A 24921-nucleotide genomic window follows, 5' to 3' on the forward strand; every position below is an offset into this window, starting at 1 on the left:
CAGTTATGAATTTTGCCACATGTTCCCTGAACCCTGAGCCAGGGGTTGATATCACAGTTATCATACAGAATCTGGTGTAGTCGAACATGAAGCGCTGTGTTGCATTGTATTCACCATGCAGTTGATACGATACTTATGTCACAATCACTTGTAGGGGGGCAGTAGACTAATCTATGTGTCCTGTTATTTTCCACACGTTATATCACATTTACCCCATGCAGCTGGTGTAGGGATTTTCAGCACAGGTAGGTGATCTTACGAAACTGTCTGTTCACATACATTCGTCACATATTATGCACACCCAGTTCTGATTCTCTTCCCACTCTCACACAGCTGTACCTAGTCCAATGAACAAACTAAGCACACATTTTCTTTGACATTGACAAAAATAAAGTAGGCCCAAAGCTAAATCCTCATTTGACGAGACTGCTGTTGTGTCCACTTAACCTTTTGCCAAGAATCATTACTCATACTTTCAACCACTGGTTTGGCTGGCCCCGACATGGTCAACAATTACAAGCCAGATATGTGGCTGTAACATTGCTGACTGCAGCAGGAATTCACTTTCTCAGTCTTTTCTATTTATCTATCCTGAACTTGTCTTTGTATATTTAGAGGTTTTTGTTTCCTTTACTACTTAAGCTTTGTAGAATTTGTCCAATACAGTAGATCTCAGTGTACACATCTCCAGCCCAACTGGTCAAAGACCATTTGTGTTTATATAATGGTGATCTGCAATTGTGAAATGTGGATGGATTTTTCAGTTTATAGGTTGTCTCTCATTAAAGTATCTCAAATCCCATTTTGAATATAAAGCAGGTCCAGACAAGGGGTATGTGATACTTCTCAATGGCTTCCTTCATATTTGACAGAAGGCTCCATAACAAGTTATTGTAAGACCGTATGGGCAGGCAGAAAAGTTAAGACGTTTTATGTACGTGTAGTTTGTATGCAGCCTAGCACCAAGTATGGAATCATGAGGTCTCTCAGTGCATCATTCGGGTACACTTCTGGAGTCTTAGTAACACAAAGTGTCAAAACACATTACATAATAGATGCTGTCTGTGTTAGCATGGAGACATATCATGCTAGTAAGCATCATGTGTGAATATGAAGTTCCACTTGTTTTTTTAGTTTTTTGAATAGAAAGAATTTACCCTTTCCTGTATTTTTTGCAGACATTATGAAGACGACTTTGAACCAGAGGATGATGACAGTCTTGGAGAGGAAATAATTCGTCTGGCTGATGTACCACAACGTAAAACCTCACCGGTCGTTCGGCAAAGCCCAGCAGATGATATTTATGATTTTAGTACTAAAAACCTTGGATATTGACAGTCCAAGGGAGATGACTCTTGTTTATGGCATACATGAAGTCACAGCACAATCAAAGGGGGGCAACTCATCACTGATCCTAGTCCAGTCAATGTCACAATGTTTGTATTATAATGTGGATACTTCTGGTCTAAAATGCATTTTCAGTGATCTTTATTTGTACAGAGAATCAACAATTTCTGCTTCAGAGATCTATATTGAAGCATGTGATAATCAAGGCATACATTGTCCCTGCATGTAGAATAAGAATATATTGATTGCACCACCTTTTAAAGGTGCACACATGATACACAGACGGTCCATTGCTATTGTGGAGAGATTCCAGCTTTATCCTGACACATTTAGCAAAAGATTGGAAAGCTTTAACAAATATAGCATATTGTAGATGGCAAGGACAGACCATGACTGTGTCCTGAATGTTTGCGGGTATGGAAATTAGCACTAGCTCGGACCTGTTTTGTTAAAGTAAAACCATGGGCTAGGAGAATTGCAAACATTTTAGGGGATGTTGCTTTACATTATCGTTGGTGGGTTAGTAGACATTCTTGGTTAATTTCCATCCCTGTGTCTGTATCCTAGTCTTACTGGAACACAATGTAAAGGCAGTTTACTTGAGAACACACACACCCATGAATTATGTGTAGGCGCTGATGTGAAAGATATGAAAGATTTCACTGTTACCATGTTATGTTATTTTGTATGTAACGACTGAGTTAAGGCAATCCAGAAATCTGTCCCGTACAGAGGTGCTGCAAAACCTTGCTATGAAGTGGGAGGCACCAGGGCTGCCTACAGACAGTAGTCCAGGATGATAACCTGTACATGATACAAGCTGGTTTGACATGGAGTATGTGTAAATATGTCATATTAGCCAGTAACCAGCAACTGAAGCAATGTGATAATGTCAAGGGACATAACTCATGACAGATTACTGTAACAATACATTCTATTTGTTGGTATTTGTGGATGTTAGGTGACAATTTATTTTTGTTAGTTCTCATTATTGTAAGCTGGAGCATTGTAGTTCTTTTGTTTTGGGTTCCTTTTTATGTGAAGTATACAGGCTTAGATGTACCACATTGTCATGGATGTGATGTAGGTATACTGCAAGCTGTGTGGACGAATTGTGTCAGCACATTGTTTGAATATCTGAAGATACAGGTTTGATTCTTGTTCTTTAATCCCATGATGCTATCCGCCTGTTGTCATACTGTCACAAATCAAAGAAGCTGTGTTTTTCATCTTGCAATAGAGTATTAAAACTATTTGAAGCTGTATTTTGTTCTCTCAAGAATGTCCATTGTATATCTTGTGTAAAATATTTCTTGAATGGTGGCCAATGTATGGTTTACTTCCTTCCACACAAGGTATTGTTGAGTATAAGTGGGAAATTGTTCTGTCAGCATGTGGCATGTCTCTACTGTGTTCTTTGAGGTAATATTCCAGTGTAGTGTATAAAGTACACTCAGCAGGTGGAGAATCATTCCCTTGTTGGCAAGTCGTACATGCTCCACACTTCATAGATTGTGAGATGAAATACACATTACATATCTCCAACCGAATTTGGTAATCAACAATGTCATTGAAGACCTAGGTCACAGCCATGCATGCCATCCCTTAGGCTGTTAGTCATGTTATAAAAATATTGTCAGTTATAGCTTATTCATGTTCTTCTGCCAAGTTAAAATTTACATATGGAAGAATGATATGAGGTTATCCCCCGGTAGCCAGTGTTTGTCCACCACCGTCCTGGCCCACAGGGATGATATGAGGTTATCCCCCGGTAGCCAGTGTTTGTCCACCACCGTCCTGGCCCACAGGGATGATATGAGGTTACCCCCCAATAGCCAGTGTTTGTCCACCACCGTCCTGGCCCACAGGGATGATATGAGGTTATGTCCCAGTTGCCAATATTAGCTGCAGTGCAGACTCCTCCATCCCCCTGTAAGTGAGGAGTATCACCATGAAGACCACAAATCATTCATATCTCAGGGAGAGTGTGATGTGGAGCATGCCTTGTCTTGTGTCATGTGTGTGTTGTAGTGCCTGCGTCAGGCCTTTGGTACAGCTGGTAATGAAAATATATTTACCCCTGACTGTTTCTGATCTAATTGCATTTTGGAATATAGTGTTATTAATATTTAAAAGCATTAATTTTTATTAGCATAATTGTTATAGACATTACAGATTTGTTGTTTCAAGTTCTCTTTTTCTAATGTGATTTTCAAAATCTGTTCAAATATTGGTGTACAGATATGGATTAGTCTGTCATTTATCTATGCAGAATCCTCACTTCAAATTTGGATGAATGGTTTGAGTTTGCTTTGACTAAACTATTTCTCAATGTTCTTTTGTTTGCTATGAGTATTCAGCCAGCTGTAATCAGATAAGACAGTCGAAATGGTTAAAGTGGATGTTTTGGTGGTACAGTTAATGTCACAGCTGCTGACTGAGACACTTTCCCATGACATTGTGGGGATTGCCTCATGTGTCTGGAGCATGTTTACTTATTACTTACTCTAAAGCTTTGACACAACCCCTCACTACGCAGTTTGTCTGTGGGTGCACCAGTTTTGCAGTGTCTAGTTCAGTGGGTCAAACATATAACACATCATCTACTTCATAACAATTATTAAATGTTTATTCTGCTGCATTCTATGCTAAATATGGAGTTTGGCAATAATGTTAGCTCAAATTATTATGAAAATGATTTTATTTGTTAAAAAAAAGTATCTTTTAAAATGTTAGCTTGTCTGAAGTGGTTTCTTAGCTCAACTTGTTCACAGAAATCTCCAGAGCTATGGCTTTTTTCAGCAGGTAGCACATATAGACAACATGATGCACATAGAAAGTGGGAGGCAGGAGTAGAGGCTGGCAGCTTGTGCTTCACACTGAAGTGAATGGTCAATATGTTCAATAGCCAATGAATGAATTCCCAGGTATTAACTGTTCAGTAGCCATCTGTTGTGGTTTCCATATTACACATGGCTAAGTACAACAGCAGTTCCAAGAAAGGGGAGGTGCATTGCATCCATTTAAAACCTGTTCAAGCTGACACAAATACCTGTTTGGTGCTTGTTTAACTTTAACCATTTAAGGGTATTGTTTACATGAAGTACATCAGGTATAAGTGTATATCCTTCCCTCAAGTAACAATGAAAGATCTACAAACACTCAATTTTGCTATTGATCACCAAGTTGTCATGGAACACATACAGTATGTACTAAGCAGTAAGTATACCTGTAACCATGGTAACACTAGGATCTTACATATTGCATGAATCAGTAGGATGTTATCAGCTTTTAGTAAGGGTGTTCACCTTGTATATATTTTATAGGGTCAACGAGTGCTGCATTTAACAGTGTCATAATTTATTGAATGAATGTGTAATTGTCTTATTAATGTCATGTGACATGATGCCATACACATTGTATTTATTGTCGCCAACAGAATCAATTCATGTGTAGATATTCACCCATTAAATGGGATATACACAAATCACTGTTTTGTTGTCATTTCAACAACTTTTGATCAGTAGCAGTATTTTCCATAAGGGGTGCCTGTATTAAATATACGGAGTCAAATTAAAAACTTCACATTTTAAAAAGTAATCCCATATATGATATACAACGGACAAATGTATCAGAGAAGGTAATTAACCATAATTTGTTCCAAGCACCTACGGTATTCGGTAATAACATCAACAGTTTAAATCATAAGTCCCAAGCACGAGAATCTGATGGCACACAAGTTCAGTAGCATGTATGGCCACCATCTGCGTTGACAACTGCCACACAACGCCTCCGCATGGACCTGGTGATGCTTGTGAACACATGCTTGGGAAGACGACGTATTTTTTGCAGACATTATGAAGACGACTTTGAACCAGAGGATGATGACAGTCTTGGAGAGGAAATAATTCGTCTGGCTGATGTACCACAACGTAAAACCTCACCAGTCGTTCGGCAAAGCCCAGCAGATGATATTTATGATTTTAGTACTAAAAACCTTGGATATTGACAGTCCAAGGGAGATGACTCTTGTTTATGGCATACATGAAGTCACAGCACAATCAAAGGGGGGCAACTCATCACTGATCCTAGTCCAGTCAATGTCACAATGTTTGTATTATAATGTGGATACTTCTGGTCTAAAATGCATTTTCAGTGATCTTTATTTGTACAGAGAATCAACAATTTCTGCTTCAGAGATCTATATTGAAGCATGTGATAATCAAGGCATACATTGTCCCTGCATGTAGAATAAGAATATATTGATTGCACCACCTTTTAAAGGTGCACACATGATACACAGACGGTCCATTGCTATTGTGGAGAGATTCCAGCTTTATCCTGACACATTTAGCAAAAGATTGGAAAGCTTTAACAAATATAGCATATTGTAGATGGCAAGGACAGACCATGACTGTGTCCTGAATGTTTGCGGGTATGGAAATTAGCACTAGCTCGGACCTGTTTTGTTAAAGTAAAACCATGGGCTAGGAGAATTGCAAACATTTTAGGGGATGTTGCTTTACATTATCGTTGGTGGGTTAGTAGACATTCTTGGTTAATTTCCATCCCTGTGTCTGTATCCTAGTCTTACTGGAACACAATGTAAAGGCAGTTTACTTGAGAACACACACACCCATGAATTATGTGTAGGCGCTGATGTGAAAGATATGAAAGATTTCACTGTTACCATGTTATGTTATTTTGTATGTAACGACTGAGTTAAGGCAATCCAGAAATCTGTCCCGTACAGAGGTGCTGCAAAACCTTGCTATGAAGTGGGAGGCACCAGGGCTGCCTACAGACAGTAGTCCAGGATGATAACCTGTACATGATACAAGCTGGTTTGACATGGAGTATGTGTAAATATGTCATATTAGCCAGTAACCAGCAACTGAAGCAATGTGATAATGTCAAGGGACATAACTCATGACAGATTACTGTAACAATACATTCTATTTGTTGGTATTTGTGGATGTTAGGTGACAATTTATTTTTGTTAGTTCTCATTATTGTAAGCTGGAGCATTGTAGTTCTTTTGTTTTGGGTTCCTTTTTATGTGAAGTATACAGGCTTAGATGTACCACATTGTCATGGATGTGATGTAGGTATACTGCAAGCTGTGTGGACGAATTGTGTCAGCACATTGTTTGAATATCTGAAGATACAGGTTTGATTCTTGTTCTTTAATCCCATGATGCTATCCGCCTGTTGTCATACTGTCACAAATCAAAGAAGCTGTGTTTTTCATCTTGCAATAGAGTACTAAAACTATTTGAAGCTGTATTTTGTTCTCTCAAGAATGTCCATTGTATATCTTGTGTAAAATATTTCTTGAATGGTGGCCAATGTATGGTTTACTTCCTTTTGTAATACCTTTGTATTGATGATAAAACTCGAGCTCAATAGGAGCCAACTTTACTTCGGCCATGTGACGATAAGTACAAAAACTTGGTCTGGCAATTTCCAATCAACAATACATATAAAACTCGAATCTGTAAACGAAACAGGATCCATTACATCCCCTTTTTTCCATAAGCTAAAAATAAAGATAACAATACTTTAAGTGTCACACTGTTAAATGAAATGTCTGTCTCTCTGAGCACAATAAACTTTAACACAAACAAAATCATTATTGCACTTTTAGAGTCACTCAGAGAATCGCTGTGGTCTGAAGATTGGTCGACCACTGGATGAGAATGCAATGGGGTTCCTCGATGGAGCAAGGCTTTGCGACACATTCATGTCTGGCGGAGTGTCTGGAGACTGTACAGGAACATTCTCTGGAGTAGCATTAGTTGCTCCTTGAGTGGTTCCATCAGGACTTTGGATAGTACTGCAGTCGTCAGGAAGATTTTCCTTTGTTGGAATCAGGTCATGCTTGTTCCGTCGGTACTCTGAGCCACCTTGAGTTCTTACTACCAAAGAACGTGGAGTGCTTGCAGATTTCACAACTTTAGCCAGGATCCAGTCCTTCCCTTGCCTCAATCGCACACTGTCATTCACCTGTATTGGTGGTCTTGGATGAGCACTCGGATCATAGTAGACTTTCTGGGTCTCTCGTGACTATGAGATTGCTTGTTTCACTGCATCACAGTCAACAACTTCAGGTCTGAGCATTTCATATTGCACCGGTAAGTCACTTCTCAACCTGTGTCCCATCAGCAGTTGTGCTGGCGAGGCGAGTCCATTTATAGGCGTATTCCTATAAGCCAACATTGCCAGATATGGATCTGCATGACTCTGCCTAGACTTTCGTAACAGCTGTTTGAGAGTTTGGACTGTCTTTTCAGCAAGACCATTGGCCTGTGGATACAGTGGTGATGACGTTATTTGTTCAAACTTCCACTTGTCTTTAAAGGTCTTAAACTCAGCACAGGCATACTGTGTCCCATTATCAGAGACAACACGCATAGGCACGCCATGTCGTCCAAAGATGGACTTGATATGTGTGATGACTGTAGAAGCCTTTGTGTTGGTTAACAGGGCTACTTAAAAATACCTGCTGTAGTAGTCTACTACTACTATATAATCTCCTCCATCCATATGGAATAGATTTGTGGCTACTACTTGCCATGGGAGGGTAGGTACTTCACTGGAGATCATGGGTTCCTTACAAGGACTTTTCCTGTGCTCTTGACATACTGCACACTGCTCTACTGTTCTCTCAATGTCTTTGTTCATACACGGCCAAAAGAGAATCTCTCTAGCTCTTTCTTTTGACTTGGTCATGCCTTGATGACCACTATGAATGCATTGAAGCATTTCAACTCTGAGTTTCGAGGGAATGACTCCTTTACTCCCCTTGTACACAATTCCATCCAACACAGGAGAGTTCCTCTTGAAATGTCAAAAGTCCTTGACTTGAGCGGAACAGTCTACGTGTGTAGCTGCCCAACCATTTCGCACTGCACTAATCACTGCCTGCAGCTGTTCATCTTCAACTGTAGCAGATTTTATCTCAGACATCTTCCTATCTGAAATAGGTAAGCCTGTTGTCACCATATGAACATATGCGCTAACTTCTTCATCAAAAGAGTTCAAGTCTGTCAGCTTTTCTTCTATAAAGTGTCTGGGCAGCATATCTGCCACAGGAATGTTTTTTCCTGGAATGTACTTGACAACAAAATCATACCTTTGCAGTCTGATTCTCATCCTCTGGAGACGTAGTGGTACAGCGTGGAGTGGCTTCATGAAAATGCTCTCCAATGGTTTGTGATCTGACATGACAACAAATCTTCTACCTATCAAATAATGATGAAATTTCTCACAGCCAAATACTATGGCCATCATCTCCTTTTCTATCTGTGCATAATTGCGCTGACATGACGTCATAGACTTGGATGCAAATGCTACAGGGTGTCCTTCCTGTAACAGAACAGCCCCAACACCATTCTGGGATGCATCCACTTGCAGAACGACTTCTTTCTGGGAATCAAAATATCACAGAACAGGATCTGGTGATCTTCTGATGAGATCCTTGATCTCTTGGAACGTTTGTTCATGGTTTGGAGTCCAATTCCACTGACTGTCTTGCTTAATCAGATCTCGCAGGATGTGAGTTTTCTCAGAAAGACAAGGGGAATACTGTGCAAGATAAGTGAACATTCCCAGATAACCTTCAAGCTCCTTCTTGCTTGTTGGAGTTGTCATTGTGTGCACTGCTTCAACTTTACCTGGGTCTGGTTTCATGCCATCAGAGGTAAGTATTTCACCAAAGAATTTCACTTCCTGCGAACACAGTTGAGCTTTGTCTGCATTTAACTTGATACCACTTTCTTTTGCAGTCTCAAGAGTGTCCATGAGGGTCTTGTTATGTTCATCAATGGTTCTGCCACTGATGAGAATATCATCTACTATTGGGTGAGTATAGTTCAGTTTTTCGAAGATTTTGTCCATGCGCTTTTGGAACACTTCACTGGCACTTTTAATTCCAAATGGAAGACTTAAGAACCTATATCTACCACATGGAGTGTTGAACGTGGTCAACATGGAGGAGTCATGGTCAAGTTGTACTTGCCAGTATGACGATTTTGCATCTAGAACTGTGAAGTACTTGTGGTCAGCAATCTTTGAGGTCACATCTTGTATCATGGGCATTCTTTAGTGCTCACGTTGTATCGTCTTATTTATGTCAGCTGGGTCAAGGCACAACCTAATTTCACCACTTGCTTTAGGGACGACTACCATAGAATTTACCCACTCTGAGGGCTCTTCCACTTTCATGATCACTCCCAAGTCCTCCATTCGCTGAAGTTCCACTTGAACTTTCTCATGTAGGGTAATCAGAACTTTTCGTGGAGCATGTACTACTTATCTCACTTCTGGGTCAAGCTGAATGCTGTACTTGTCTTCAAGACATCCTAATTAAGCCTTGGAAGATATCTGGAAACATCCTGAGTATTTTCTCAGAACTACTTGCATCAGTAATCAGGCGTTCATTGTTCAACAGGACTTTTATCAGGTTTAAGTCCTCACAGGCTCGAAGTCCTAACACTGAGGGTGCCTCTTCTTGCACTATATAGAACTTTAGGCGTACAGACACATTTCTGTAACTACAATCCAGGTAAGTCATACCTGCAATTTTCAACCACTTCTGTCCATAGCAGTAAAGCCTTGTGTCCGGTTTCTAAAGAGGACCTGCAAACTTGCAGACTTTTAGAAAGTCTCTCTCTGACATAGCATTGACTTGTTGACTTGTGCTCCTGTATCTATCTTCATAGCTACTATGAACTTCTTGTTCACTAGAATATCTGCATATTGTTCTGAATAGTCTTCACCACTTTCACCCTTTCTATCCTCTATTGTCCCAATAAAGAGTGCATCAGTCTCTAAACTGTGGACTTTCGGGTTGCTTTGACCTTGTTTCCATCTTCCGGACCCTCTTGAGTTCTGTGTTCTAGGTGGATTCCTCGCTACTGTTCTTGACCTACAAACTGATGCATAATGTCCAAATTTATGACACTTCAAACACTCAGCACTTCTCGCAGGACACATGTCATTCTTTGAATGTGATTTTCCACATCTTTCACACATATCACTACTTGTTTTCACACTAGCCTGTGCACTTGCTGATCGCTTCTGACTACTGTCCCCTAACTTCCTCTGATGAGTATAACCACCACTTCTCTTCTGAATGCTACAAACTGCCTCTGACTGAATTTCTTTCATCTGTTTTTTACTCACTTCAAAACTTCTTGCTATTTCAAGAGCCTTATTTACTGTCAAATCTGCTTCTTGTAACAGTCTTTCTTGTAGTTGTTTGTTACTCGTTCCACAAACTATTCTATCACGAACCTTATCAGCAATCGCACCAAAGGCACACTCTTTCGCGAGGGTTTTGATTTCTGTCACATATGAATCCACTGTCTCATTTTGGCCCTGAACACGTGTATTAAAGCGAAAGTGCATAATTGTCAAATTCGCTTTAGGAATACAATAGTGTACAGAGGTTGCAATTTATCCTTTTCTTCATTTGTCAATGTCCAAGTATTAAATACATCTCGGCCCTTCTGACCAATGTACAACAAAAAATAGCTACACTTTTCCTTTTCATCTTTCGCCGCGAGTGGTCCACTGAACAGCAATTCTATCGTCTGTTTCCACTTTTTCCAACTTTCGGCCACATTAGAGGCATCGAAATTCATGGCGGAATGTCAGTTGGACCTGCCATGACTTCTGACACCATGTAAAACCTTTGTATTAATGACAAAACTCGAGCTCAATACGAGCCAACTTTACTTCCGCCATGTGGCAATAAGTACAAACACTTGGTCCGGCAATCTCCAATCAACAATACATATGAAACTCGAATCTGTAAACGAAACAGGATCCATTACACCTTCCACACAAGGTATTGTTGAGTATAAGTGGGAAATTGTTCTGTCGGCATGTTGCATGTCTCTACTGTGTTCTTTGAGGTAATATTCCAGTGTAGTGTATAAAGTACACTCAGCAGGTGGAGAATCATTCCCTTGTTGGCAAGTCGTACATGCTCCACACTTCATAGATTGTGAGATGAAATACACATTACATATCTCCAACCGAATTTGGTAATCAACAATGTCATTGAAGACCTAGGTCACAGCCATGCATGCCATCCCTTAGGCTGTTAGTCATGTTATAAAAATATTGTCAGTTATAGCTTATTCATGTTCTTCATTTAATGTTCTGACCAGAATCATTGTGACGTCTTCCTCACAGACAATAGTCATCAAGACACCCCAATGATATACTTTTGAATCATGATGTATGCTGCCAAGTTAAAATTCTCATATGGAAGAATGTTATGAGGTCCACCACCGTCCCGGCCCACAGTAGCCAGTGTTTGTCCACCCCCGCCCTGGCCCACAGGGATGATATGAGGTTACCCCCCGGTAGCCAATGTTTGTCCACCACCGTCCTGGCCCACAGGGATGATGTGAGGTTATCCCCCTGTAGCCAGTGTTTGTCCACCACCGTCCTGGCCCACAGGGATGATATGAGGTTATCCCCCTGTAGCCAGTGTTTGTCCACCACCGTCCTGGCCACCAGTGTTTGTCCGCCACCGTCCTGGTCCACAGGGATGATATGAGGTTATCCCCCTGTAGCCAGTGTTTGTCCACCACCGTCCTGGCCCACAGGGATGATATGAGGTTATCCCCCTGTAGCCAGTGTTTGTCCACCACCGTCCTGGCCACCAGTGTTTGTCCACCACCGCCCTGGCCCACAGGGATGATATGAGGTTATCCCCCTGTAGCCAGTGTTTGTCCACCACCGTCCTGGCCACCAGTGTTTGTCCGCCACCGTCCTGGTCCACAGGGATGATATGAGGTTATCCCCCTGTAGCCAGTGTTTGTCCACCACCGTCCTGGCCCACAGGGATGATATGAGGTTATCCCCCTGTAGCCAGTGTTTGTCCACCACCGTCCTGGCCCACAGGGATGATATGAGGTTATCCCCCTGTAGCCAGTGTTTGTCCACCACCGTCCTCGCCCACAGGGATGATGTGAGGTTATCCCCCGGTAGCCAGTGTTTGTCCACCACCGTCCTGGCCACCAGTGTTTGTCCGCCACCATCCTGGTCCACAGGGATGATATGAGGTTATCCCCCGGTAGCCAGTGTTTGTCCACCACCGTCCTGGCCACCAGTGTTTGTCCACCACCGCCCTGGCCCACAGGGATGATATGAGGTTATCCCCCTGTAGCTAGTGTTTGTCCACCACCGTCCTGGCCCACAGGGATGATATGAGGTTATCCCCCTGTAGCCAGTGTTTGTCCACCACCGTCCTGGCCACCAGTGTTTGTCCGCCACCGTCCTGGTCCACAGGGATGATATGAGGTTATCCCCCTGTAGCCAGTGTTTGTCCACCACCGTCCTGGCCCACAGGGATGATATGAGGTTATCCCCCTGTAGCCAGTGTTTGTCCACCACCGTCCTGGCCCACAGGGATGATATGAGGTTATCCCCCTGTAGCCAGTGTTTGTCCACCACCGTCCTGGCCACCAGTGTTTGTCCGCCACCGTCCTGGTCCACAGGGATGATATGAGGTTATCCCCCTGTAGCCAGTGTTTGTCCACCACCGTCCTGGCCCACAGGGATGATATGAGGTTATCCCCCTGTAGCCAGTGTTTGTCCACCACCGTCCTGGCCCACAGGGATGATATGAGGTTATCCCCCTGTAGCCAGTGTTTGTCCACCACCGTCCTCGCCCACAGGGATGATGTGAGGTTATCCCCCGGTAGCCAGTGTTTGTCCACCACCGTCCTGGCCACCAGTGTTTGTCCGCCACCATCCTGGTCCACAGGGATGATATGAGGTTATCCCCCGGTAGCCAGTGTTTGTCCACCACCGTCCTGGCCACCAGTGTTTGTCCACCACCGCCCTGGCCCACAGGGATGATATGAGGTTATCCCCCTGTAGCTAGTGTTTGTCCACCACCGTCCTCGCCCACAGGGATGATGTGAGGTTATCCCCCGATAGCCAGTGTTTGTCCACCACCGTCCTGGCCCACAGGAATGATATGAGGTTATGTCCCAGTAGCCAGTGTTTGTCCACCACCGTCCTCGCCCACAGGGATGATGTGAGGTTATCCCCCGATAGCCAGTGTTTGTCCACCACCGTCCTGGCCCACAGGGATGATATGAGGTTATGTCCCAGTAGCCAGTGTTTGTCCACCACCGTCCTGGCCCACAGGGATGATATGAGGTTACCCCCCAATAGCCAGTGTTTGTCCACCACCGTCCTGGCCCACAGGGATGATATGAGGTTATGTCCCAGTTGCCAATATTAGCTGCAGTGCAGACTCCTCCATCCCCCTGTAAGTGAGGAGTATCACCATGAAGACCACAAATCATTCATATCTCAGGGAGAGTGTGATGTGGAGCATGCCTTGTCTTGTGTCATGTGTGTGTTGTAGTGCCTGCGTCAGGCCTTTGGTTTTAGCTGGTAATGAAAATATATTTACCCCTGACTGTTTCTGATCTAATTGCATTTTGGAATATATTGTTATTAATATTTAAAAGCATTAATTTTTATTAGCATAATTGTTATAGACATTACAGATTTGTTGTTTCAAGTTCTCTTTTTCTAATGTGATTTTCAAAATCTGTTCAAATATTGGTGTACAGATATGGATTAGTCTGTCATTTATCTATGCAGAATCCTCACTTCAAATTTGGATGAATGGTTTGAGTTTGCTTTGACTAAACTATTTCTCAATGTTCTTTTGTTTGCTATGAGTATTCAGCCAGCTGTAATCAGATAAGACAGTCGAAATGGTTAAAGTGGATGTTTTGGTGGTACAGTTAATGTCACAGCTGCTGACTGAGACACTTTCCCATGACATTGTGGGGATTGCCTCATGTGTCTGGAGCATGTTTACTTATTACTTACTCTAAAGCTTTGACACAACCCCTCACTACGCAGTTTGTCTGTGGGTGCACCAGTTTTGCAGTGTCTAGTTCAGTGGGTCAAACATATAACACATCATCTACTTCATAACAATTATTAAATGTTTATTCTGCTGCATTCTATGCTAAATATGGAGTTTGGCAATAATGTTAGCTCAAATTATTATGAAAATGATTTTATTTGTTAAAAAAAAGTATCTTTTAAAATGTTAGCTTGTCTGAAGTGGTTTCTTAGCTCAACTTGTTCACAGAAATCTCCAGAGCTATGGCTTTTTTCAGCAGGTAGCACATATAGACAACATGATGCACATAGAAAGTGGGAGGCAGGAGTAGAGGCTGGCAGCTTGTGCTTCACACTGAAGTGAATGGTCAATATGTTCAATAGCCAATGAATGAATTCCCAGGTATTAACTGTTCAGTAGCCATCTGTTGTGGTTTCCATATTACACATGGCTAAGTACAACAGCAGTTCCAAGAAAGGGGAGGTGCATTGCATCCATTTAAAACCTGTTCAAGCTGACACAAATACCTGTTTGGTGCTTGTTTAACTTTAACCATTTAAGGGTATTGTTTACATGAAGTACATCAGGTATAAGTGTATATCCTTCCCTCAAGTAACAATGAAAGATCTACAAACACTCAATTTTGCTATTGATCACCAAGTTGTCATGGAACACATACAGTATGTACTAAGCAGTAAGTATACCTGTAACCATGGTAACACTAGGATCTTACATATTGCATGAATCAGTAGGATGTTATCAGCTTTTAGTAAGGGTGTTCACCTTGTATATATTTTATAGGGTCAACGAGTGCTGCATTTAACAGTGTCATAATTTATTGAATGAATGTGTAATTGTCTTATTAATGTCATGTGACATGATGCCATACACATTGTATTTATTGTCGCCAACAGAATCAATTCATGTGTAGATATTCACCCATTAAATGGGATATACACAAATCACTGTTTTGTTGTCATTTCAACAACTTTTGATCAGTAGCAGTATTTTCCATAAGGGGTGCCTGTATTAAATATACGGAGTCAAATTAAAAACTTCACATTTTAAAAAGTAATCCCATATATGATATACAACGGACAAATGTATCAGAGAAGGTAATTAACCATAATTTGTTCCAAGCACCTACGGTATTCGGTAATAACATCAACAGTTTAAATCATAAGTCCCAAGCACGAGAATCTGATGGCACACAAGTTCAGTAGCATGTATGGCCACCATCTGCGTTGACAACTGCCACACAACGCCTCCGCATGGACCTGGTGATGCTTGTGAACACATGCTTGGGAAGACGACGTATTTTTTGCAGACATTATGAAGACGACTTTGAACCAGAGGATGATGACAGTCTTGGAGAGGAAATAATTCGTCTGGCTGATGTACCACAACATAAAACCTCACCAGTCGTTCGACAAAGCCCAGCAGATGATATTTATGATTTTAGTACTAAAAACCTTGGATATTGACAGTCCAAGGGAGATGACTCTTGTTTATGGCATACATGAAGTCACAGCACAATCAAAGGGGGGCAACTCATCACTGATCCTAGTCCAGTCAATGTCACAATGTTTGTATTATAATGTGGATACTTCTGGTCTAAAATGCATTTTCAGTGATCTTTATTTGTACAGAGAATCAACAATTTCTGCTTCAGAGATCTATATTGAAGCATGTGATAATCAAGGCATACATTGTCCCTGCATGTAGAATAAGAATATATTGATTGCACCACCTTTTAAAGGTGCACACATGATACACAGACGGTCCATTGCTATTGTGGAGAGATTCCAGCTTTATCCTGACACATTTAGCAAAAGATTGGAAAGCTTTAACAAATATAGCATATTGTAGATGGCAAGGACAGACCATGACTGTGTCCTGAATGTTTGCGGGTATGGAAATTAGCACTAGCTCGGACCTGTTTTGTTAAAGTAAAACCATGGGCTAGGAGAATTGCAAACATTTTAGGGGATGTTGCTTTACATTATCGTTGGTGGGTTAGTAGACATTCTTGGTTAATTTCCATCCCTGTGTCTGTATCCTAGTCTTACTGGAACACAATGTAAAGGCAGTTTACTTGAGAACACACACACCCATGAATTATGTGTAGGCGCTGATGTGAAAGATATGAAAGATTTCACTGTTACCATGTTATGTTATTTTGTATGTAACGACTGAGTTAAGGCAATCCAGAAATCTGTCCCGTACAGAGGTGCTGCAAAACCTTGCTATGAAGTGGGAGGCACCAGGGCTGCCTACAGACAGTAGTCCAGGATGATAACCTGTACATGATACAAGCTGGTTTGACATGGAGTATGTGTAAATATGTCATATTAGCCAGTAACCAGCAACTGAAGCAATGTGATAATGTCAAGGGACATAACTCATGACAGATTACTGTAACAATACATTCTATTTGTTGGTATTTGTGGATGTTAGGTGACAATTTATTTTTGTTAGTTCTCATTATTGTAAGCTGGAGCATTGTAGTTCTTTTGTTTTGGGTTCCTTTTTATGTGAAGTATACAGGCTTAGATGTACCACATTGTCATGGATGTGATGTAGGTATACTGCAAGCTGTGTGGACGAATTGTGTCAGCACATTGTTTGAATATCTGAAGATACAGGTTTGATTCTTGTTCTTTAATCCCATGATGCTATCCGCCTGTTGTCATACTGTCACAAATCAAAGAAGCTGTGTTTTTCATCTTGCAATAGAGTACTAAAACTATTTGAAGCTGTATTTTGTTCTCTCAAGAATGTCCATTGTATATCTTGTGTAAAATATTTCTTGAATGGTGGCCAATGTATGGTTTACTTCCTTTTGTAATACCTTTGTATTGATGATAAAACTCGAGCTCAATAGGAGCCAACTTTACTTCGGCCATGTGACGATAAGTACAAAAACTTGGTCTGGCAATTTCCAATCAACAATACATATAAAACTCGAATCTGTAAACGAAACAGGATCCATTACATCCCCTTTTTTCCATAAGCTAAAAATAAAGATAACAATACTTTAAGTGTCACACTGTTAAATGAAATGTCTGTCTCTCTGAGCACAATAAACTTTAACACAAACAAAATCATTATTGCACTTTTAGAGTCACTCAGAGAATCGCTGTGGTCTGAAGATTGGTCGACCACTGGATGAGAATGCAATGGGGTTCCTCGATGGAGCAAGGCTTTGCGACACATTCATGTCTGGCGGAGTGTCTGGAGACTGTACAGGAACATTCTCTGGAGTAGCATTAGTTGCTCCTTGAGTGGTTCCATCAGGACTTTGGATAGTACTGCAGTCGTCAGGAAGATTTTCCTTTGTTGGAATCAGGTCATGCTTGTGCCGTCGGTACTCTGAGCCACCTTGAGTTCTTACTACCAAAGAACGTGGAGTGCTTGCAGATTTCACAACTTTAGCCAGGATCCAGTCCTTCCCTTGCCTCAATCGCACACTGTCATTCACCTGTATTGGTGGTCTTGGATGAGCACTCGGATCATAGTAGACTTTCTGGGTCTCTCGTGACTGTGAGATTGCTTGTTTCACTGCATCACAGTCAACAACTTCAGGTCTGAGCATTTCATATTGCACCGGTAAGTCACTTCTCAACCTATGTCCCATCAGCAGTTGTGCTGGCGAGGCGAGTCCATTTATAGGCGTATTCCTATAAGCCAACATTGCCAGATATGGATCTGCATGACTCTGCCTAGACTTTCGTAACAGCTGTTTGAGAGTTTGGACTGTCTTTTCAGCAAGACCATTGGCCTGTGGATACAGTGGTGATGACGTTATTTGTTCAAACTTCCACTTGTCTTTAAAGGTCTTAAACTCAGCACAGGCATACTGTGGCCCATTATCAGAGACAACACGCATAGGCACGCCATGTCGTCCAAAGATGGACTTGATATGTGTGATGACTGTAGAAGCCTTTGTGTTGGTTAACAGGGCTACTTAAAAATACCTGCTGTAGTAGTCTACTACTACTATATAATCTCCTCCATCCATATGGAATAGATTTGTGGCTACTACTTGCCATGGGAGGGTAGGTACTTCACTGGAGATCATGGGTTCCTTACAAGGACTTTTCCTGTGCTCTTGACATACTGCACACTGCTCTACTGTTCTCTCAATGTCTTTGTTCATACACGGCCAAAAGAGAATCTCTCTAGCTCTTTCTTTTGACTTGGTCATGCCTTGATGACCACTATGAATGCATTGAAGCATTTCAACTCTGAGTTTCGAGGGAATGACTCCTTTACTCCCCTTGTACACAATTCCATCCAACACAGGAGAGTTCCTCTCGAAATGTCAAAAGTCCTTGACTTGAGCGGAACAGTCTACGTGTGTAGCTGCCCAACCATTTCGCACTGCACTAATCACTGCCTGCAGCTGTTCATCTTCAACTGTAGCAGATTTTATCTCAGACATCTTCCTATCTGAAATAGGTAAGCCTGTTGTCACCATATGAACATATGCGCTAACTTCTTCATCAAAAGAGTTCAAGTCTGTCAGCTTTTCTTCTATAAAGTGTCTGGGCAGCATATCTGCCACAGGAATGTTTTTTCCTGGAATGTACTTGACAACAAAATCATACCTTTGCAGTCTGATTCTCATCCTCTGGAGACGTAGTGGTACAGCGTGGAGTGGCTTCATGAAAATGCTCTCCAATGGTTTGTGATCTGACATGACAACAAATCTTCTACCTATCAAATAATGATGAAATTTCTCACAGCCAAATACTATGGCCATCATCTCCTTTTCTATCTGTGCATAATTGCGCTGACATGACGTCATAGACTTGGATGCAAATGCTACAGGGTGTCCTTCCTGTAACAGAACAGCCCCAACACCATTCTGGGATGCATCCACTTGCAGAACGACTTCTTTCTGGGAATCAAAATATCACAGAACAGGACCTGGTGATCTTCTGATGAGATCCTTGATCTCTTGGAACGTTTGTTCATGGTTTGGAGTCCAATTCCACTGACTGTCTTGCTTAATCAGATCTCGCAGGATGTGAGTTTTCTCAGAAAGACAAGGGGAATACTGTGCAAGATAAGTGAACATTCCCAGATAACCTTCAAGCTCCTTCTTGCTTGTTGGAGTTGTCAATGTGTGCACTGCTTCAACTTTACCTGGGTCTGGTTTCATGCCATCAGAGGTAAGTATTTCACCAAAGAATTTCACTTCCTGCGAACACAGTTGAGCTTTGTCTGCATTTAACTTGATACCACTTTCTTTTGCAGTCTCAAGAGTGTCCATGAGGGTCTTGTTATGTTCATCAATGGTTCTGCCACTGATGAGAATATCATCTACTATTGGGTGAGTATAGTTCAGTTTTTCGAAGATTTTGTCCATGCGCTTTTGGAACACTTCACTGGCACTTTTAATTCCAAATGGAAGACTTAAGAACCTATATCTACCACATGGAGTGTTGAACGTGGTCAACATGGAGGAGTCATGGTCAAGTTGTACTTGCCAGTATGACGATTTTGCATCTAGAACTGTGAAGTACTTGTGGTCAGCAATCTTTGAGGTCACATCTTGTATTGTGGGCATTCTTTAGTGCTCACGTTGTATCGTCTTATTTAGGTCAGCTGGGTCAAGGCACAACCTAATTTCACCACTTGCTTTAGGGACGACTACCATAGAATTTACCCACTCTGAGGGCTCTTCCACTTTCATGATCACTCCCAAGTCCTCCATTCGCTGAAGTTCCACTTGAACTTTCTCATGTAGGGTAATCAGAACTTTTCGTGGAGCATGTACTACTTATCTCACTTCTGGGTCAAGCTGAATGCTGTACTTGTCTTCAAGACATCCTAATTAAGCCTTGGAAGATATCTGGAAACATCCTGAGTATTTTCTCAGAACTACTTGCATCAGTAATCAGGCGTTCATTGTTCAACAGGACTTTTATCAGGTTTAAGTCCTCACAGGCTCGAAGTCCTAACACTGAGGGTGCCTCTTCTTGCACTATATAGAACTTTAGGCGTACAGACACATTTCTGTAACTACAATCCAGGTAAGTCATACCTGCAATTTTCAACCACTTCTGTCCATAGCAGTAAAGCCTTGTGTCCGGTTTCTAAAGAGGACCTGCAAACTTGCAGACTTTTAGAAAGTCTCTCTCTGACATAGCATTGACTTGTTGACTTGTGCTCCTGTATCTATCTTCATAGCTACTATGAACTTCTTGTTCACTAGAATATCTGCATATTGTTCTGAATAGTCTTCACCACTTTCACCCTTTCTATCCTCTATTGTCCCAATAAAGAGTGCATCAGTCTCTAAACTGTGGACTTTCGGGTTGCTTTGACCTTGTTTCCATCTTCCGGACCCTCTTGAGTTCTGTGTTTTAGGTGGATTCCTCGCTACTGTTCTTCACCTACAAACTGATGCATAATGTCCAAATTTATGACACTTCAAACACTCAGCACTTCTCGCAGGACACATGTCATTCTTTGAATGTGATTTTCCACATCTTTCACACTTATCACTACTTGTTTCACACTAGCCTGTGCACTTGCTGATCGCTTCTGACTACTGTCCCCTAATTTCCTCTGATGAGTATAACCACCACTTCTCTTCTGAATGCTACAAACTGCCTCTGACTGACTTCTTTCATCTGTTTTTTACTCACTTCAAAACTTCTTGCTATTTCAAGAGCCTTATTTACTGTCAAATCTGCTTCTTGTAACAGTCTTTCTTGTAGTTGTTTGTTACTCGTTCCACAAACTATTCTATCACGAACCTTATCAGCAATCGCACCAAAGGCACACTCTTTCGCGAGGGTTTTGATTTCTGTCACATATGAATCCACTGTCTCATTTTGGCCCTGAACACGTGTATTAAAGCGAAAGTGCATGATTGTCAAATTCGCTTTAGGAATACAATAGTGTACAGAGGTTGCAATTTATCCTTTTCTTCATTTGTCAATGTCCAAGTATTAAATACATCTCGGCCCTCCTGACCAATGTACAACAAAAAATAGCTACACTTTTCCTTTTCATCTTTCGCCGCGAGTGGTCCACTGAACAGCAATTCTATCGTCTGTTTCCACTTTTTCCAACTTTCGGCCACATTAGAGGCATCGAAATTCATGGCGGAATGTCAGTTGGACCTGCCATGACTTCTGACACCATGTAAAACCTTTGTATTAATGACAAAACTCGAGCTCAATACGAGCCAACTTTACTTCCGCCATGTGGCAATAAGTACAAACACTTGGTCCGGCAATCTCCAATCAACAATACATATGAAACTCGAATCTGTAAACGAAACAGGATCCATTACACCTTCCACACAAGGTATTGTTGAGTATAAGTGGGAAATTGTTCTGTCGGCATGTTGCATGTCTCTACTGTGTTCTTTGAGGTAATTTTCCAGTGTAGTGTATAAAGTACACTCAGCAGGTGGAGAATCATTCCCTTGTTGGCAAGTCGTACATGCTCCACACTTCATAGATTGTGAGATGAAATACACATTACATATCTCCAACCGAATTTGGATATCAACAATCACAATCACTCATTGAAGACCTAGGTCACAGCCATGCATGCCATCCCTTAGGCTGTTAGTCATGTTAGTCATGTTATAAAAATATTGTCAGTTATAGCTTATTCATGTTCTTCATTTAATGTTCTGACCAGAATCATTGTGACGTCATCAAGACACCCCAATGATATACTTTTGAATCATGATGTATGCTGCCAAGTTAAAATTCTCATATGGAAGAATGTTATGAGGTTACCCCCCGGTAGCCAGTGTTTGTCCACCACCGTCCCGGCCCACAGTAGCCAGTGTTTGTCCACCCCCGCCCTGGCCCACAGGGATGATATGAGGTTACCCCCCGGTAGCCAATGTTTGTCCACCACCGTCCTGGCCCACAGGGATGATATGAGGTTATCCCCCTGTAGCCAGTGTTTGTCCACCACCGTCCTCGCCCACAGGGATGATGTGAGGTTATCCCCCGGTAGCCAGTGTTTGTCCACCACCGTCCTGGCCACCAGTGTTTGTCCGCCACCGTCCTGGTCCACAGGGATGATATGAGGTTATCCCCCGGTAGCCAGTGTTTGTCCACCACCGTCCTGGCCACCAGTGTTTGTCCACCACCGCCCTGGCCCACAGGGATGATATGAGGTTATCCCCCTGTAGCTAGTGTTTGTCCACCACCGTCCTCGCCCACAGGGATGATGTGAGGTTATCCCCCGATAGCCAGTGTTTGTCCACCACCGTCCTGGCCCACAGGGATGATATGAGGTTATGTCCCAGTAGCCAGTGTTTGTCCACCACCGTCCTGGCCCACAGGGATGATATGAGGTTACCCCCCAATAGCCAGTGTTTGTCCACCACCGTCCTGGCCCACAGGGATGATATGAGGTTATGTCCCAGTTGCCAACATTAGCTGCAGTGCAGACTCCTCCATCCCCCTGTAAGTGAGGAGTATCACCATGAAGACCACAAATCATTCATATCTCAGGGAGAGTGTGATGTGGAGCATGCCTTGTCTTGTGTCATGTGTGTGTTGTAGTGCCTGCGTCAGGCCTTTGGTTTTAGCTGGTAATGAAAATATATTTACCCCTGACTGTTTCTGATCTAATTGCATTTTGGAATATATTGTTATTAATATTTAAAAGCATTAATTTTTATTAGCATAATTGTTATAGACATTACAGATTTGTTGTTTCAAGTTCTCTTTTTCTAATGTGATTTTCAAAATCTGTTCAAATATTGGTGTACAGATATGGATTAGTCTGTCATTTATCTATGCAGAATCCTCACTTCAAATTTGGATGAATGGTTTGAGTTTGCTTTGACTAAACTATTTCTCAATGTTCTTTTGTTTGCTATGAGTATTCAGCCAGCTGTAATCAGATAAGACAGTCGAAATGGTTAAAGTGGATGTTTTGGTGGTACAGTTAATGTCACAGCTGCTGACTGAGACACTTTCCCATGACATTGTGGGGATTGCCTCATGTGTCTGGAGCATGTTTACTTATTACTTACTCTAAAGCTTTGACACAACCCCTCACTACGCAGTTTGTCTGTGGGTGCACCAGTTTTGCAGTGTCTAGTTCAGTGGGTCAAACATATAACACATCATCTACTTCATAACAATTATTAAATGTTTATTCTGCTGCATTCTATGCTAACTATGGAGTTTGGCAATAATGTTAGCTCAAATTATTATGAAAATGATTTTATTTGTTAAAAAAAAGTATCTTTTAAAATGTTAGCTTGTCTGAAGTGGTTTCTTAGCTCAACTTGTTCACAGAAATCTCCAGAGCTATGGCTTTTTTCAGCAGGTAGCACATATAGACAACATGATGCACATAGAAAGTGGGAGGCAGGAGTAGAGGCTGGCAGCTTGTGCTTCACACTGAAGTGAATGGTCAATATGTTCAATAGCCAATGAATGAATTCCCAGGTATTAACTGTTCAGTAGCCATCTGTTGTGGTTTCCATATTACACATGGCTAAGTACAACAGCAGTTCCAAGAAAGGGGAGGTGCATTGCATCCATTTAAAACCTGTTCAAGCTGACACAAACACCTGTTTGGTGCTTGTTTAACTTTAACCATTTAAGGGTATTGTTTACATGAAGTACATCAGGTATAAGTGTATATCCTTCCCTCAAGTAACAATGAAAGATCTACAAACACTCAATTTTGCTATTGATCACCAAGTTGTCATGGAACACATACAGTATGTACTAAGCAGTAAGTATACCTGTAACCATGGTAACACTAGGATCTTACATATTGCATGAATCAGTAGGATGTTATCAGCTTTTAGTAAGGGTGTTCACCTTGTATATATTTTATAGGGTCAACGAGTGCTGCATTTAACAGTGTCATAATTTATTGAATGAATGTGTAATTGTCTTATTAATGTCATGTGACATGATGCCATACACATTGTATTTATTGTCGCCAACACAATCAATTCATGTGTAGATATTCACCCATTAAATGGGATATACACAAATCACTGTTTTGTTGTCATTTCAACAACTTTTGATCAGTAGCAGTATTTTCCATAAGGGGTGCCTGTATTAAATATACGGAGTCAAATTAAAAACTTCACATTTTTGAAAGTAATCCCATATATGATATACAACGGACAAATGTATCAGAGAAGGTAATTTTTAATCATTAATGTCCAAAGAAGGATTTTATTAATGGTGGTATCCATAATTTGTTCCAAGCACCTACTGTATTCGGTAATAACATCAACAGTTTAAATCATAAGTCCCAAGCACGAGAATCTGATGGCACACAAGTTCAGTAGCGTGTATGACCAGCATGTGCGTTGACAACTGCCAAACAACGCCTCCGCATGGACCTTGTGATGCTTGTGAACACATGCTTGGGAAGACGTCATTGTTGCTGCAAAATGGTGCCAAGATCTTGCAAATTCTGTGGTTGGTTCTGGAGAGTGCGCAGACTTCTGCCAAGAGCATCCCGGAAGTGTTCGATGGGATTGAGGTCATGAGACCTTGATGGCCAGTCCCTGACGTTGACTCCCGCATTCTGAAGGCGACATGATTCCAAATCCTCTGAGTCCATTGTAAGTGTCGCTGTGCCCACAATTGACGTTGACATCTGTGTAATTGAGTCAGAATCGACCCGCAGTATGGCCGTCGTGCTTGAAGGTGAGCAGT

At 41.7% G+C, this 24921-nt stretch overlaps 1 protein-coding gene and 1 pseudogene across 3 annotated transcripts in view; one reads left to right on the plus strand and one right to left on the minus strand.

Moving 5' to 3' along the window:
* Nucleotides 1–4828, plus strand: part of LOC139447469 (serine/threonine-protein phosphatase 2A regulatory subunit B'' subunit alpha-like) — a 75496-nt gene extending 70668 nt beyond the window's left edge. For all 3 annotated transcript variants that reach the window (XM_071228858.1, XM_071228859.1, XM_071228857.1), the window contains one exon: nt 1179–4828. In XM_071228858.1, coding sequence (XP_071084959.1) covers nt 1179–1335 — 157 coding nt within the window. In that variant the 3' untranslated portion in view covers nt 1336–4828. The remainder of the gene's footprint in view (nt 1–1178) is intronic.
* Nucleotides 3024–24826, minus strand: LOC139448910 (uncharacterized; annotated as a pseudogene).
* Nucleotides 24827–24921: the final 95 nt, after the last annotated feature.

The sequence above is a fragment of the Haliotis cracherodii genome, unplaced genomic scaffold (genome assembly GCF_022045235.1).
Source record: "Haliotis cracherodii isolate W230 unplaced genomic scaffold, xgHalCrac1.p SCAF_7, whole genome shotgun sequence".
NCBI classification, from domain to species: Eukaryota; Metazoa; Mollusca; class Gastropoda; order Lepetellida; family Haliotidae; genus Haliotis; species Haliotis cracherodii.